This window comes from Antrostomus carolinensis, unplaced genomic scaffold (genome assembly GCF_000700745.2).
Source record: "Antrostomus carolinensis isolate BGI_N321 unplaced genomic scaffold, ASM70074v2 scaffold18218, whole genome shotgun sequence".
NCBI lineage: Eukaryota > Metazoa > Chordata > Aves > Caprimulgiformes > Caprimulgidae > Antrostomus > Antrostomus carolinensis.
This window is the reverse complement of record NW_010331122.1, coordinates 157,618-174,049: the sequence shown is the minus strand read 5'-3', so window position 1 is coordinate 174,049 and position 16,432 is coordinate 157,618. Positions and strand designations below refer to the sequence as shown.

At 36.6% G+C, this 16,432-nt stretch overlaps 1 protein-coding gene across 1 annotated transcript in view; it reads left to right on the top strand.

Moving 5' to 3' along the window:
- LOC104528972 (WW domain-containing oxidoreductase) overlaps positions 1-15,812 on the top strand; it is a gene marked incomplete at both ends in the record, with an annotated part of 18,933 nt that extends 3,121 nt beyond the window's left edge. The window contains 2 exons of the mRNA XM_010173133.1: positions 11,700-11,885; positions 15,548-15,812. Coding sequence (XP_010171435.1) covers positions 11,700-11,885; positions 15,548-15,812 — 451 coding nt within the window. The remainder of the gene's footprint in view (positions 1-11,699; positions 11,886-15,547) is intronic.
- Positions 15,813-16,432: the final 620 nt, after the last annotated feature.

The following is a 16,432-nucleotide window of genomic DNA, read 5'->3' as shown; positions in this document are numbered from 1 at the left end:
AATTTAACAGAGGCTGGCTGCATGCAGAAAACAAATGATGCAACAGAGAGAGCATTGAGAAAAACATAAATAATAAAAGAGAAGGAAGAGTTACTCTGGAAAGAAACATTTAATATAAATTGGAGTAGTACTTAAGAGCTAAGAAGGCTTCCTTTTGTTTGAAAGTAAAAATCAGATGATTCATCTTCAAGTTATCGTGCTTCTAAGAGATTTGATAGGAGTCTTTTATTCCTGTTAGGATTTGTTAGGTGTTGCAACCTTGTCCACAGATAAATTTTGGGCTCAGAGTATATAAACACTGGTAAAATATGCTGTATTCATATAAATATATTCTAGAAAATCCTTCACCCTCACAGAAAAAAGTAATTTTTTTGTTTGCATTATCTACACTCTTGAGTTAATACATCTGTTTCTCTTTCTGAGGCATTTTTATCCATGCAGTTTCAAATAAAGCTTTGGGGGAGGATGGTTTTGCAGATTTTTTTTTTTTAGATCCTGCAGTTCTGTGATCACAGATTCTTTTGGCAGAATAAGCTAAACACGATAACTTAGTAGGATCTCCCAAAGTTGTCTTTGGGAGAAGACAGAAAAATAAAACAATTTTGCTGTTTAATATTGTTCTACCTCTTACTTCACTGTAGCACAACGTGAACACATTGTGACTAATATATAAAATTGAAGTCTAACTTGATGAAGGGCTGAAGGATTTACAGAGCAAATTCTTTAGAGAAAGTCAGTCCTTTATGTTACAGTAATGGCAACTAATTTTAGGCTTGCTTGTACTTTGAAATGCAATGTTATAATGTCTGTGATTTTTCTTTTTTAATGTGATTTTTGGCTATCTTTTAGTATTCCTGGCTTCTTTTCTGCTGATACATTCCCCACTGGATATTTGCACCAGGAGTGAATGACTTCCATCTTCCTTCCATGTGAAGACAGTGCTAGGAGTAGGATGAGAATAGTGAAAGAATTTTCAGTGCAGCTAAACGGCTAGATTTCTTCGAGTTACTTCTTTTACCTGTATCTAGTCTTTCCCCTCTGCTAGTTTCCAGCTCAGGCAGTTGATTGAATGTCTCTGTTCTGGAAAATCAAATAAATGATCTGTTTATAATAATGTTCTGGGCTAAGATGGATTTGGCATTAGCTGATTTTTGTGCAGTTGGAAGAGGCAGACCAACCAATCTTTCATATTAGGCTTTTGGAACTAAAAAACACTGAATTGAATCTCCTCTTCATTGAGTGGGCACAATGTGCAGAATTATGGATGGTATTAATCCACTTTATAGACCAAGTGACTGCCCTCCTGTGATTGTATGCAACATAGCATTTAAATTTAGTCAGCATCAGTGTTTGATAGTTCAGGGCCTGTAGGATTTGGTGTAGAAGTGTGGATTTGTGGATGTGATAATTTTGTATTTATTTCACAGTTGAATCATCACATATTTGAGTAAAACCTGCATACTGTAATTGGGGACAGCACTGATATTTCAGTTCTAAAATTTCCAAAATAGCTTCCCGTTATCAATATTTACAGTCATGTTATCATGGCATTTGCCTGATCCTCAGCGTAAGAACACTTCCATGATCAAAGCAGTTCGCAGGCAGAAGTGAGCATTAAAGTTACAGATGAAATTTTATGTGCATCTTTAGTTTTGAGTGCTGTGCCACTTGGTTTGAATTAGTTATCTTCAGCCAAACAGTAAGACGTCAATTTAATGTTCTCAGTGTTCAAGGAAAAAAAAAAAGAAATTATCTGGAAAAATCTTGAATTACTTCAAAAATATGAAATAGTGTTTGCCAACAGCTACTACTTCAAATATTCTGAATTGGTAGCAGCGATTCACAGTTATGCAGGGCTTCTATATGTAGATTTTCACTGCAGTTACTTTACTATACTTTAAAATAGGGTTTTTTTGTGGTAAGAATTGGCATATGCTAACAGTTTGTTCACTTATGCTGGATGTGCAAATATGGAAAAGACAGCAGTTATGAATTATGATTCTCCATTTGGAACTTTAGTCTCTTCTTATTTCCCTAACCAGACCCAAAATGGAGAGGTCCAGATTTTCAGCCGGCTTCCTTAACTGAGGCCTCAAACTCTATGAGTACATTCATTTTTCATGCTGCAAGCAGAAGCGCTCTGAAACCTTGTGGGTACAATTAAGGATTTCAGAGCCTGCTGAAAATTCACTCCAGAATACTGTTTTTCTGCTTTTTCATGTATTGTAACTGACATATTGCATGAGTGTTAAGTTGTTTTTAACTTCCAGTTTAACCACAATTAAATCATAGACATTTTATTATAAATTCTATTCATACATATAAATACATACATGTAAAAATGAGATCTGTTTAGTAAGTTATTGCATAGATAACTTAAAAGATCCAGAAAAAATGAATATATGATTTAAATGAATTATTAGTGATGCCATTATACCAATATGCTTAACAGTTCTGTAGTAGTTGTATCTCTGTCAGCAATGATCATTTTCACTGCAGTCTTTCAAAATTTGAACATATTTACTAACACTGTACAAATCTTTTAACTCTTTTACATAAATAAAAATGCTTTTTATGACTTAAAACTAGTAACAGTTGAGCTATTATATTTGTCTTCTTAACTCAGAATGGAGTTGGCATTCTGACAGTGCCGCTGAGGAACAAACTTCTGGACAACATTGTACATTTTGAGATATCAGAAAATATCCACATTGAATTAAGTATTGAAACATGCGTAGTTCAGAAGTTACTGCTGCAGACAGCATGTCTTAAATTTAAATAAGATCAAAAGCTGACTGCATTTGAAACATACATAATAATATTAGGGTGAAACTTTTTTCTTTTCTTTGTGGTGGTACTGTGCCTTATTAAAGCCTAGGGATTGGCTTCCTGCTATTTTTTTTTATTTTTTTATTTTCCCCTTCTTTCTTCTGTGCTTAAGCTCTCATACATAATTACCCCATTGTGGTAGCATGTCTCAAGTCATGTGGATCCAAAAACTGTTTCCAGTATTTTTTAAATTAAAAATCTCTCAACTTTAACCCCTCCCTCTTTTTTCTGGAGGCAGAGATCATGACATTTTCACCAGATCACCTTTCATTTAATCTGCTGTATCGTGGTAATACCCTGCCTCAGAACACTTTTTTCCTTTTTTTTTTTTTTTTTAATTTTTTTTAAGTAAAAGTCCATATTAAAATAAAGATAGGTTTGATGGTTCACCATAACTTTCCATGTAGTTGCATCTGCATATTACTTACACAAAGATTTTGTGAGGTGTTTGTTACATAGTTTTATGACTATAACTGTGCTGTCTGAAACTTGTAAACTTGGCACTTATCTTTGGACATTTTGCACACTTTTCACTGTAACCTAATAATGAAACCTTGATAACCCTCGAGTGGCTTTCTGCTTAGCACACTGGTTGTTCTGGTTCCCATTTTTACCCACGTGTCTATGCCTAACTCTAAACTGAGTCTAAGGTGGCTTGTAAAGTCTTGGGGCCATGTCTTCCTAAAAAATTTCCACAAGATGCACCAGCTGTGGAGGCTCCTTTGAGTATCTAAGGAAGTGAAATATGTATGACTTAATATGCCTGATTAAAATATATTCTGTTGCAAATAAAACAAGGATTTTGCAGCATTATAGCTTAATGGGTTTTAAGAAGATCTGTGTGTTTAATTTATGTTGTCTTCTAAAAATTTTGAAATATAAGGCAAGAGTAGCTATTTCATTACATATGCAGTAAAATGTATTTAATCTATTTAGTTAAAGGCTTTCTGTGAGAGGTAACTTAAACACATGAAGGCAGAGTCTTCTGACACTTGGATATGGAAGCCTTACTACTGACATTAGAAAGACCATGCATATACCTTGTGTCTTAATCTTAGAATCCAAAAATTTGTGTTATAGTCTGAAAAGGTTGTATTTCTTCATTAGCTGTTCCCAGGGCACAAAAAATCCCAGAGGATGTCAAAGTACATTAATTTTTATCACAACATGGAATCTTTCAGGTCTGAATGGCAGCACACAGCTGCTAGGGGCTTTCTGAACTCTATTACAGCTCTATATATCTCTAGGCAAAACAGAGGAAGGAGTTGTCATTGGCAAGTGAAATGTTCAAAATGCATGAAGTGTTTTATTGTTTGAATGATCAGCCGTGGTTCTGAAAACATTTCCAAGGAGTCAGCTGTTTTCAATGGCAAATATCACGAATCTGTAATAAAAGTAGTAATTGACCGTTCTTGTGAGTTGTAGTTTTCTTTTTGCTAACAAGTACTTGCTGTGTACAAATGAAATTTGTACGTTTAGAAGTATGTGCAGAAACAACAAATCATTCCATGGTTATTGCAAAAACGAATGTTCCTTTACAGCTGGCCCCCAAAAGGTGAGAGAATCACTGGTATGAACCTAATGTAAGGAAGAAACCCACCACATGCCTGTGAAATATAATTCTTCCTCCTTCTCCATCCTGCCTTGTAGTTAGAGGCTAAAAAGAAAATACAAATACTAATCTTGACCATTATTTTTGAGCAATAATTTATTTTTTTCACCACATGCCTGTGAAATATAATTCTTCCTCGTTCTCCATCCTGCCTTGTAGTTAGAGGTTAAAAAGCAAATACAAATACTAATCTTGACCGTTATTTTTGAGCAATAATTTATTTTTTAAAAAAAGTGATTTACTGATGTAATGATACCAGATAAAAAAATATAGATTAAAAATTTCCTAATTTCTCAATTTCTAGTATCACATAGCATACTTGCAGTGTATAAATTAGCCAAGTGTGCGAGATGGATCATGTCAACAAATTAAACTTCATCCCTGCTTTTCTTGTTTTGTGTGTAGTCTGTGAAACTCATACTAGAGTGGAAGGAGAAATCCCAGCTTGAACCCTTTTTGAGGGAAGGTGCTTTGTGCAGTGCATGTTTTATGAAGGCAGGTTGAGGACAGCATTACAAATGCTTAAAATGTTAAGAGTTAAATTTTTAAAATTGTTCAGTGTTTAAATGTTTTGTTATTTGAGTCTGAATTTCTCTTCAGAAGTTCAACTTTAAAATTTTCACAATAGTTGAAATTACTTCCCTTGTACTCCATTAAGAGGAAAAGTAGGTCTCTCAAACTCTTCTGTCCCCCTAGAGCTAAAATGACAGAATTTTTCTTCAAAGGAAGAGAACTTATTAATTTCTAGAAGTGTAAGATGATGTGGATTTTTTTTTTGGTTGGCTTTTTTTTTTCCCCCTGTATGTGTAAGAAAAGCTAATATAGGGAAAACCAGGACTAATGGATGTTTTCTGTTTAGTTCTAAATCTGTTGAGACCTCTGTTCCTTCTCCAGATTTTTATGAAATTGTGTACTGAAGATTTTATAGAGGTAATGAATAATGATTGAGAGATGGTTGACCTATATGGCAGTATGCAGATGATACATTATGAAGACATAGGAGCAGCTGCTCATAATAATTCCCATGTATTTGGTACGAGGGAAGAAGCAGAACAGTTTCAGTCTACTCCCATTAATCTCTTGGAAGTGGGACAGAAGTATTTGCTGATCAACAGTGTCAAATCCTGCAAAGAAATCCAGTAGGATGAATTTGAGAGAATTTTTCGTGCTTATGGCAGGAGGTCATCCATCAGGGCTGTAAGTCCTGTGTTAGTGGCTTGCCTTTAAATGAAGCCTGTCTGACAAGGATCCACAATTGTCAGCTGACAGGTGGCAATAAAGGGTATTTTTGCTGACTTTTCAGTCAATATTTTTAGAAAAAGGGAAGTTAGACATTAAGCATTCATTTCAAAAAATCACTCAGTTAAGCAGTGCTTTTGTTTTGTTTTGTTTTGCTTTCATCAAACAAGTAAATATTTTTGGGGCAGTGTTAGATTATACATGGTTCTGAGATTTCCTGCTGCTGTCTGACTCTTAATGATTTTCTCATTGCTTGGTTTCCCATCAGTGCTGCTTGTAAAACTGAAATGGATTTCTGGAGATGGTTGTTTACTCACGCTTTTTCTGGAGAGCCATAAGCCTAGCCTGTGTGTTGGTTATTTCCTTTGTGACTATAGACATTCCCTCACAGAAGGAAGTACCATTTTCTACCTTTTAGAGGTAGCAATATGGGTGTTCAGATTTATGGGATGGAAAAGTTCGGTGGGCTGTGACTTTGCTGCTTTATGGAACAGAAATCACAACTCTCTGCCTTCTTTACTGGCCGTGACATAGGTCTACAGTTGCTTATGGGACTTTGGGGATATGGTGAGGCCTTTTCTGTTGAATTTCTGTGTAATTCCAAACAGTGTGAACTTTTCAAATCACTTGAGAAGTGCCCCAGATGGTGTGACATTCTGCTTCATGGGAAGATTTGAAAGTATTCCCTTTGCATAATTTCTGGTTAACTATTTCATTACGTTTGAAATTGGAGAACACCAAAGCCAGGAACTCTGTTGACATTTTGGTGGTGTTTATTTAACCTCCTGTAGCACAGGCTACATTTGTTGAAAAATATTATTCTTACCTTTGCAAATCATCAGTAATTAATTCCCTTGGAAATATCTACTGCTGCACACAGCCAACTTGGGAGGCTGCTGACAGATCATAGTTTTACATCAGGTGCTAACAAATTGATTATTAAATTTCATAACTAACTGATTTATAGCAACAGCTTAATTTCTGTATCTCTCTAATGTATTCAATTACTGTGTTTTCAAATAGTGCAGAGCCGTTGGATTGCTTTGTTGCTTCTAATTGTCAATTGAGCACAGCACGTAAGATCTGAATGACTTGCCCAGTGCAAAGGTTAGTGATGTATCACAGACTTGTGAAGTGCACAAGATTATGGTTTTCAGCTGAGATATTCACAGTTAAGAATGTTCTTGTTAATTTGACATGCTTTTTAACTTTCACTATATTGTAGCTACGCTTACCAGCATGGTGAGAGTGTTCTAGAATTGCTGTACAGCTTGCAGTTAAAGCAGTGTATTCTTAAATCTCAGTCATGCTGTGAAGGATAAGAAACAGTGACTACATGCTACATGACTACATGGAGCAGCTTATTTTCAAGTCCCTGTGCATATTTAAGTTGTAATGGAGACCACGTTAGCTCACTTGGTGTGATGTAAGTCACTGACTGAAGACATTTTAAGGAGACAGAGGTAAATTTTCAAAATCCTCTGCAAGCTTTTAACTATGCAGTGTTTCAAAAATATCAAATAGGCACCATGGTTAGAGAGAGCAGCTCAGTAATGTCTATACCAAGAGTAAACACTAAGGAAAAATCTCCTTTGCTGCTGACATTTTTTGTTGGCCTTAGATGTGCCTTTGATATAGAAATACAATCTATTTTAAACTGAGGGGGGATTGTTTTTTGTTTTTTTTTTTTTTCTTCTTTTCCTTGGGCTCAGGAAAATGGCTAATGTGGATTACAGTAATGTTTTTAATGAACTTGTGGAGTCAAGGTCATAGTTCTGCTATCACTTAAAAATACTCCTGTCATAAAGCAAAGCTGTAGTGCCAGATGTGTGGTGTGAATTGTCATGTATCTTAAAAATTTTGTTCCTGCATAATGATATGTTCAGTGATACAGAGCTCTGCACCATTGAGATTAGAATCTGTCATCTGTGGCTGAAATTCATAACTATACGGTGGCTGTTACATAGGTAATCTCATTCATTTCCTGGTGTGTAAATGTCCAGGTCACAAAAACTTAGATGACAATTTTCAGTAATTGGACCTTTGTTAGCAGCCTGACGAGAGACACTGATAGCTTAATGGACATGGATCCAAACCCGAGAGGTGGTTCTTTCTGAGATGAAATGAAGCACAACAGCAGTATCTATTGATATGACCCTTTAGGTTTCTTTTCCGTGGTGTTTTCTGGAGAAACCAGTTTTTAACCATTTAAAACCACTAAAAATAATTAAAAATACAGGAATTCTAAAAGGGAATCTGATAATACCTTTTTAGTATGATATTAGTTTAAAATGTCTCTGTATTTATTTTTCTATTTCTTTACATATTTTTCTAAGATAATACTGTAAATACTCTTAACTTTATGGTCTCTTTAATTTTAATTGCTTTTGCTTAAAAAAAATGAGAACAAAACGTTGTTTGAAAAATACAAGTCTCATGAAAAGGACTGAAGCATAATTTCATTACTTTTATAAAACCCAATTAAATGCCCTGACAATTTAAAATTGACTACATTTTATAGTTTTATAATTCTAGAATAATCTTTTTAATTAATTGAGCTGACAGATTTAGGTATAGAGTGCATATTTTGCCTCTGGTAGTTATTGTGTAATTAATATTAATGAAGGATACTACAGTTGGGATAGGTGGAATGTAGTTTTGGTTCATATGTGAGTCCTTTTTGTCTTACTGTAGTCTGTTATTTCATAGTACATATGACAATTATCAAATAAAATTATGATCTTTTTAAGAAGTGACATATTTGGTTTTGCAGGGAATGGTGATGGTATGTTTTCTATTACTGCTGTACTCATGTGCCTCAGTTCTCATACAGGAGGCTCTTATACCAAAAAGTGCATCTATGTTGAAGAAACTTCTTTTTTCCCCAGCAGATGTACAAATCTGTAAATTAATTATAGCTACAGCTTTTCATAAACTTTCAGAAGAGACGATGAATCACCCAAAGTTTCCACACATGCACTCTCATTCTTCATGAGGCTCTGTTTTCCTCTCTGCAGATGAATCTCGAACTGGGAAAATGAACTTGCGTTTAAAACATTTTGATAAAATATGCTTCAAAAGGTCAGGTACATTTAAAAAAAATATGATCCTGCATATCTTAGTAAATAGCCTGCATGTGCTGTGTTGAATGCGACTGCAAAGATGAAAAAAAGAACCAGCTCTTTCATAACTTGGCTTGAACAGGGAGAACCTTGCCTTTAAAAGGGCAGTCCCCCTTCATCTTCAATTTCTTTTGTGGGTGCAGTGTGTATGTGAAGATATTATGTGTATAAGTGTCACTGACAAAAAGGCAAATCAGAAATTCAGCACTTCAGAAAATGAGCTTCCCAAAGTACACAGGTGTTTCATACTGCTTCTGAAGCTTTTTGTTAAAATTTTCCAAGTTGGCACAGGTACAGAGATTAGATTGTTAACTTCTTATTAAAGCATTACATTGGTAACTTCCCAGCAGGCTTGAAGTTGAAATTAATTTTAATAAGGAAATACAGCATACTGTTTATGCAGCTCTTTCAATATTCAGCTAAGGTGCATTTGATTCCCTCAGAAATGTTTTTGGTTTTGTTTTTGTTTTTTTAAAAAAACCAAAAACCAAAAACAAACCAACAAACCCAACAAACAAGAAAAACCTGGGCTATCAAAATCTGGGTTTTTCAAACATGCCTGAAGGAATCTAATTACTTAGGCTTGTTTGACAACCCGGGGCTTCATGTTTCACATTCTTTTCCAGAATTCCTTTTGCAGATGCTCAGAGTTGCAGTATATGTGTCCATCAACTGCATAGAAAAACAGTCTGACTCTGGGTCTCCTGTCACCTTTTGTGTGTAGGGCTGTGAGGAAATACTTGAAAAGAACAGAGAAGAACAGAGGGCAAGCAGCTATTTTTCCTAGTTGTGCTTCATTTATTATCAGAATTAGTTTATGTTGGGTGGTTGATTTTGTATCATGGGATTTGGCCAATTGCAGTGAACACATAATAGGCTGGAATGGGCTAAACAATCAGATGTGACAGATCTTAATATCGTGGTGTTAGTGCACGGTTAGTGCAGGAATGGCAGGTATTTGTGTGACCTTTCCTATTTAATTATATCAGGGCCAGAGATGCCAGATGCAGACTGTTGGGTCTGAGGTTTTCAGCTCAGGTACTCTTGCTGAGGTCTACTGCGTCAGACTCTGAATCCAGGACAAGAATATACTTTTGGTGCCAAGGTTTCCTTAGAGATGAAACAATCTGGCAAATGTAGATCCATCTGAGGTCTGAGGACTGGAGACTTTGCTGAGTTTCATAAGGATTTGAAAAAAAGACAAGGAAGAACAGAAAGGGTGTTTGTCCTTGATCTTGCTCTGGAGGTTGAGAAGGCTGCAAGGTGTGTAGCATCCTGAGATTACACTGGAGATGACAAGGAATTTGAAGTTTTCTGGACCTGATTTTTGAATGAGAGAGGTATGTGACAGTCTAGGTTATTTTCTAGCTTAGTTTGGTAGAATCTTAACCTTTGCAAAGCAAATTAGGAACGCTTCATTTCAAGTTCCTTCATCGTGGCATTTCTATTTAAACTGAGTTAGCTGAGTTCAGTGAGGAGGGATTCTGTCTCAAGGTTCTCATATGTATTGTGTGCAGTTTTTCCACCAAGATTACAACTTCTGGAGGATGTTTTTGTTTTCCAGCTCAGTCTTTATCAACATGCATTTTTTTAACAGCATATGTCACAAGCTGTGGAAGTATAAAATATGGGCATATGCCTTGTTTCATTATGGCTTTATTTCTTAATCACTATTTCCCTACCACTTGTGCAGATGTCATGAATAGATGTGTACCCCACATAAGAAAGTGATAGGAGTTGCTCCTCCCCTAGGAAAAGTTTATTTTTTTCTTTATTTTCTTTATTTTATATTTATTTTCTAAATGCTCCAGAAGGAGACTGTTTCCTGATTAGTAATTGGGAGAACAGTGATAATGTTGGGGTATTTCAGGTGACCTGGCTGTTCATGTCAGCCATCCACCTGCTGATCACTACTGTGAATGTTCAGGACATAGGGAGCTTGCTATGGTGATCTTGCTCTTGCACTTTCAATCATTTATCAGCAGTCCTGGCTAACCTGATTTAGATTGGATATTAGTAAAATTTTCTTCACTAAAAGTGTTGTCAAGCATTGGAACAGGCTGCCCAGGGAAGTGGTTGAGTCACCACCCCTGGAGGTATTTAAAAGACGTGTAGATGTGGTGCTTAGGGACACGGTTTAGTGGTGGAGTTAGCAGTGTTAGGTTCATGGTTGGACTCAATAATCTTAAAGGTCTTTTCTGACCTAAATGATTCTGATTCTATAAAAACAAAAATTAAACCGCCATCTTCTTCTCGCTCGTCCCTCATGGGCCCTTTCCCCAAACTGAATTTCACTCCCTCATCCCAACTCCTCTACCTCCCCCACCCTGAGCAGTGCAGGAGGATGGGGAGTTGTGGTCAGTGCAGAACAGCTCCTCTCTGCTGCTCGCTCCTCCTCAGGCTTTTCCTCTGCCGCAGCCTTGGGTCCTCTCCACAGGCTGCAGCCCTTCAGAATACACCTGCCTCAGCGTGGGCCTTCCTGGGCTGCAGGGAAATCCTTGCTCCGGTGCCTGGAGCACCTTCTCCCCCTCCTCCTCCTCCTCCTCCTCCTCGTACCCTCACCACACTGTTCACACTGCTGTGTTCTACATTTCCCCCCCTCACTCCCCTGTGCTGCGAGGCGTTTTGCCCTTTCTCAAAGACGCTTTGGCAGAGGTGCCCCAGCGCTGCTGAGGGGCTCAGCTGTGCCCTGTGGTGGGGCTGCTGCAGAACCGGCTGGAACCGGCCGTGTTGGGCACAGGGCAGCTCCTCCTCACAGGAACCACCTCGCAGCCGCCTCCTTCACACCTGCACCCGGCGCACACCTCGGCCCAGTTCGCACAGGAATAGCGTTACTTGTGTTTCCTTGAGATCGCTTTTTCCTGCTTCGATTTTACTCAGTTATTCTGATTGTTCAGGCCTCTTCACATCCTGATCTGCAATGCCGCCGTGTTTGGTGTTCCCTGGTGCCTGACGGAGGATGAACTGGAGTCCACCTTCCAGGTGAACCACTTGGGACATTTCTACCTTGTCCAGCTTCTGGAAGACATTTTACGCCAGTCGTCTCCTGCTAGAGTTGTGGTAGTGTCCTCCGAATCACACAGGTTGGTGACCGTTACCTTTGATTTCACTGAAATCTGCAATCCTTAGAGCATAGAACGGTTGTGGCAGAACTGCAAAGTTTTTGAAAATGAAAGGCCCTGCTCTAAAGCATTTGCGTTTAAATGATCTTTTTAAAAATAGAAGCATTACTAATGCCTGTGAATGTTACTGGATTTGGCTCTGTTAGTGGATGAAGTGTGTTCTAGTTTTATAACAGTATGTAGGGGGTTTTTTTTTGATCATTCTTTGTATGAATGCAGATTTTCGCTGCATTTCAGACCACTCATTGATTTTGTGAGGAGATGGAATAATAATTGATTAAATGTGAATGGCATGACCTATATTGATTTGTCATTCAACAACTTCAACATCTTACCAAGAAGAATGTGCAGTTATTTTAGCAGGAGAAACAATGCAATTAAAAACTGCTAGATGAAATCCAATTGTTTTATAATGAGAAATTAGGGAATTCAATGCAGACATTAGCTGTATAATTGTAAAATGGGAAGTAGTGTAGTTAATACATATTAGAAATCTGGCCGTGCCTCTTCTGCTGAATTTTTTAATTAAAATATTAGATGCTCGTCTTTACTACTGCCAGCAGAAGTACAATTGGCAAAAAAACCCCAACCCAACGTTGATGAGGTTTGCCTTATTTGAGACATGCTTGTGGTGTTTGTGTTAATAACTGAAAAGATGGATTTGATTTAAATAAAGTTCCTTGTGCAAAATGCATGCCCCAATTCTGAATTTTAGTGGGCACAAACCACTTAGTGCCTTGTGATTTAGTTCAGGGACTGTAGGATTAGACCTATAAGGTCGAACTTTAAACATTACTGTTGATTTCTATTTCACTTTTGGTCGTGTGTAACAGCTCTATCAAACCAAAAGGAAGAACATACGAGTGCTTCCCTCCCCCTGCCTTCGTATTTCTGAAATGTTTTAGTGACCCAGAATGAAGCTTATTTTTTTAATCATGTTTCCATAAAATGTAACCCCAGGGACCTGGTAGAGAGAGACCAGCCAAGGGTCAGGCTGAAACCTTTATCACTTCCAAACACAGGGGCTTATGGTATAAATGACACACTGCAGATAGATTTACTTTTACCATTTTAAATTTATGATGGCTGAAATGAAAGGAAGCAATAGAAAATGCCAGTAATAATCCTCCCTGGTGTTAAAAGACATGAAATGTCTAGTAATTAGGTGGTAACAAAATCTGGACATCCTTATCTTTGCAAATCACACCAGGTTTGTGAAAGCAAGTAGCAGAGTCGTGCTAGGAGTGAGGGAGGCTACTGCGGGGCAGGCAAGATAGCTCTAGAAATAAATCTGCCAGCTCCAATCACTTGCCAGATGTGGAGGGCACAACGGGATACGTATAAATGAGCTGTTATTAAATGGGAGATTATGTTGAATTGTCAGCTGCTTGTTCCCCTTTGTAAGTTTGGTTCTCTGATAGTATTTTAAACGACATCTTTGTTTTTCACCGTCTTAAGTGCTGTGTGTAACTAGAGCTCACATCTCTGGATGTCCTTATCTGTGTTGTCAAAAACATTTTTTAAAGTGCTCATTGCTAACTCAGTAAGATCAGCCAAGGTTTAGAGAAGCCTATAAAAAATAAGTAATAGTCAAGTTTGAATAAAAAATAAATGCAATTAGTAAATTTCTTTTTCTAAGGGATCCTCTTCATGTACTATGGCATATCTTAACACTGAAACTGATCATTGTAAGTCTATTTTCCCCCCAGTCTATTTAATGGCAAGAAGTTGATGTAAGGAGTTAGTTTAGATGTTAGTTATTACTGGGTAGTAGTACTTTCTGACCTACTTGAGGACTCTGAGACTTAAACTATGTTGTAAAACAGAAGTGTTGGTATCTAATTACTTCCATAAACCTTGGCTGGATCTTTTCACTGGAGTCAAGACCCCCTGTTAGGGGAAAAATAAAGTCCTGTATTTGGAGAAAATATTACACTAGACTGCTCCAAAGCAAAATATTTATTTGCCTCTCTGGTTCTTTGTTCATTTTTAGTTACTTCTCTGGATTCAGCACAAATGAATTCTGTTTAAATTAAGCTTTTGGGTACTTTAAGCACATCATATTAAAATGAGAATAATAAGTAGGTTGACTTTCCTTCTGCCTTTATTTCTGTGTTGTTAATTTGATTGTACAGCCCTTATCCTACTGAATTCAATGAGATGGCCGACATAAGTAAGATTGACTCATAAGCACACTTGCAGGACTCGACTCAGAATATGCCACTGTGTTTCCATTATACAGTATACACAAAGTATTTTATTTATAGATTATTTTTGGTGTCATAAATGATTACTTGAGGAATGAATATAGGAATTCCTCCCAGAATAGTCCTGTTAATTTCAGAAATGTATTTTATCTAACCCAAAATTATGAAAGAGAAATGTTGTTGTTGAAAATGAAGGGCTAATTCTGCAAGATACGGGATATCCTGGATTCCTCTTGAGTTCAAATACTGTAGCTGCTTTTCTCTGAGTGTATTATAATTCTGCTCACAGAATGAATGTAGAAATTCCAGCTGATCTCTTCATTTCTGGGCATGAGATGCAAAATTAGTAAAGATATTTTAAAACATTTTTCTAGTGTGTACTATAATTATGTTTATCCTTGTTCTCCCCAGCTGATTCTGAAAACTCTGAGTATTAAAAAGAGCTTGCTAAATCCTTTTTATTTTTAGTAGCTCTTCTGAGTGAAACATAGATCAGTAACTAAATGTAACGTTATTTTCTAATATTAAGATATACCAGTAAATTGATAAATCAAATTGTAAGAACTGGAGGGAAAAATGCTATATGTAAACTTCATTTTCTCCATCTAAATGTCTTTAGAATGTTCACTACTTTGTTATTAAAAAAAAAAAAAAAAAAAAGGAAAGAAACAAACAGCTGGTGTTTAATGACTCTGTCAGACCCAATTAAAAAACATCAACTAGTTACTTTGATTTGTGTTCAACCATGCCATGGGTATACTTAAAAACATTATACTCTGCCAGAACTCATTTTGGCTTTGTTTATGTTTATCTTTTAAACATATAAGACTATTGATGGCAAGTTACCAAGGTTCTAACCCCTTTATATTCATCGATTTTTAATCTAAAAAAGAGTCTAAGAGGCAGTGAGACTCATCCATAGTTACTTGAACACTTAAATTAAAGTGTGCAGTATATGAACACTGGATGATATAATCAGGGGAAGGGAAAAAGGGGAAATGAAAGGATGCTGGTTTTCTCTGTTTCTAATGCAGTTATTTTATCTTACATTATTTCCTCCAAGTTAATTGTGCTTTTGTGGATCTACAGCAAAGTCTTTTTTCTTTATTTAAAATAAAGTGATTCATAAGTTATATACAAAACCTTTAAATCATTAAAGCCTTTTTTGACTTGTTTTTATTTATCATTTGCTTTTGCTAATTATTCAATAATTTTACTGCCATATTATATAGGACTGTATAATAGTCCTATATAATTGCCTTGAGTCTCAGGCAATTTCCAGTGATGCTTTCAACTGCTAAATAAGCTGTTGGTTTATGTCGGTTTTGACCAAGTTTTCTTGTCTACATTTTATGTTGTTCTTATTCAGAGCAAAATTAACTCTGAGGTATCTGAGGCATATTTAATGTTTTTTAGATTTACAGATATTAAAGACTCCTCTGGAAAACTTGATTTCAGCCTGCTTTCTCCATCTAAGATGGAGTATTGGGCTATGTTGGCCTACAATCGTTCCAAGCTTTGCAATATACTGTTCTCCAATGAGCTGAACCGACGCCTTTCTCCCCATGGGGTGACGTCTAATTCAGTCCATCCTGGAAATATGATTTACTCCTCCATTCATCGTAACTGGTGGGTGTATACCCTTCTGTTTACCTTGGCTCGACCTTTCACCAAATCCATGGTAAGTGAATGACTTACAGTATTTTACACACGTTTTTTCAAATCAGACAAGTAAAGTTATAAAAATCCAGATGTATGTGTCTGCTTTGACCTATTGCCTTTTATAGCTACAACCCTCATTTAATGGCAAACATTGTTCCAAGAGAGTGAGTGCTCTAGAAGAGGATTCTTCAACCATTTTAGATTGACTTTGTCAGCCTTCAGTAAGGGTATCTTGTTAGATGGAGTGCATCACTTCCTTGTTTGAATATATGATTTTCACTGTGATTAAGGTAGTTGTCCATCTTAGATACTTCAGAGTTATTTTTGTGCTTAGTATATGTAAAACATGAAAAAAAAATGCTTTGGTTTTTAAGTAGGATATGCTTGATTGCGTTTTTTATGTAAACAGATGCCCTAGTTAGAAAAGATACTAGAGACATTAACGGCTGAGTGAAAGTGCTTTCAGTGGTAAAAGCACCTTCATTCATATTTAAAAAAACAAAACAAAACCACAACTGAACTCTTTTCTTTATTCTTATGAAGCACTGAAGGCGATGGGTGTTTTCCCTTTGTCTCTGTTGGACTTTGGACTGGGGCCATGACATAATGAAAGGCTATGCAGTTCTTTCTTAGCCAACA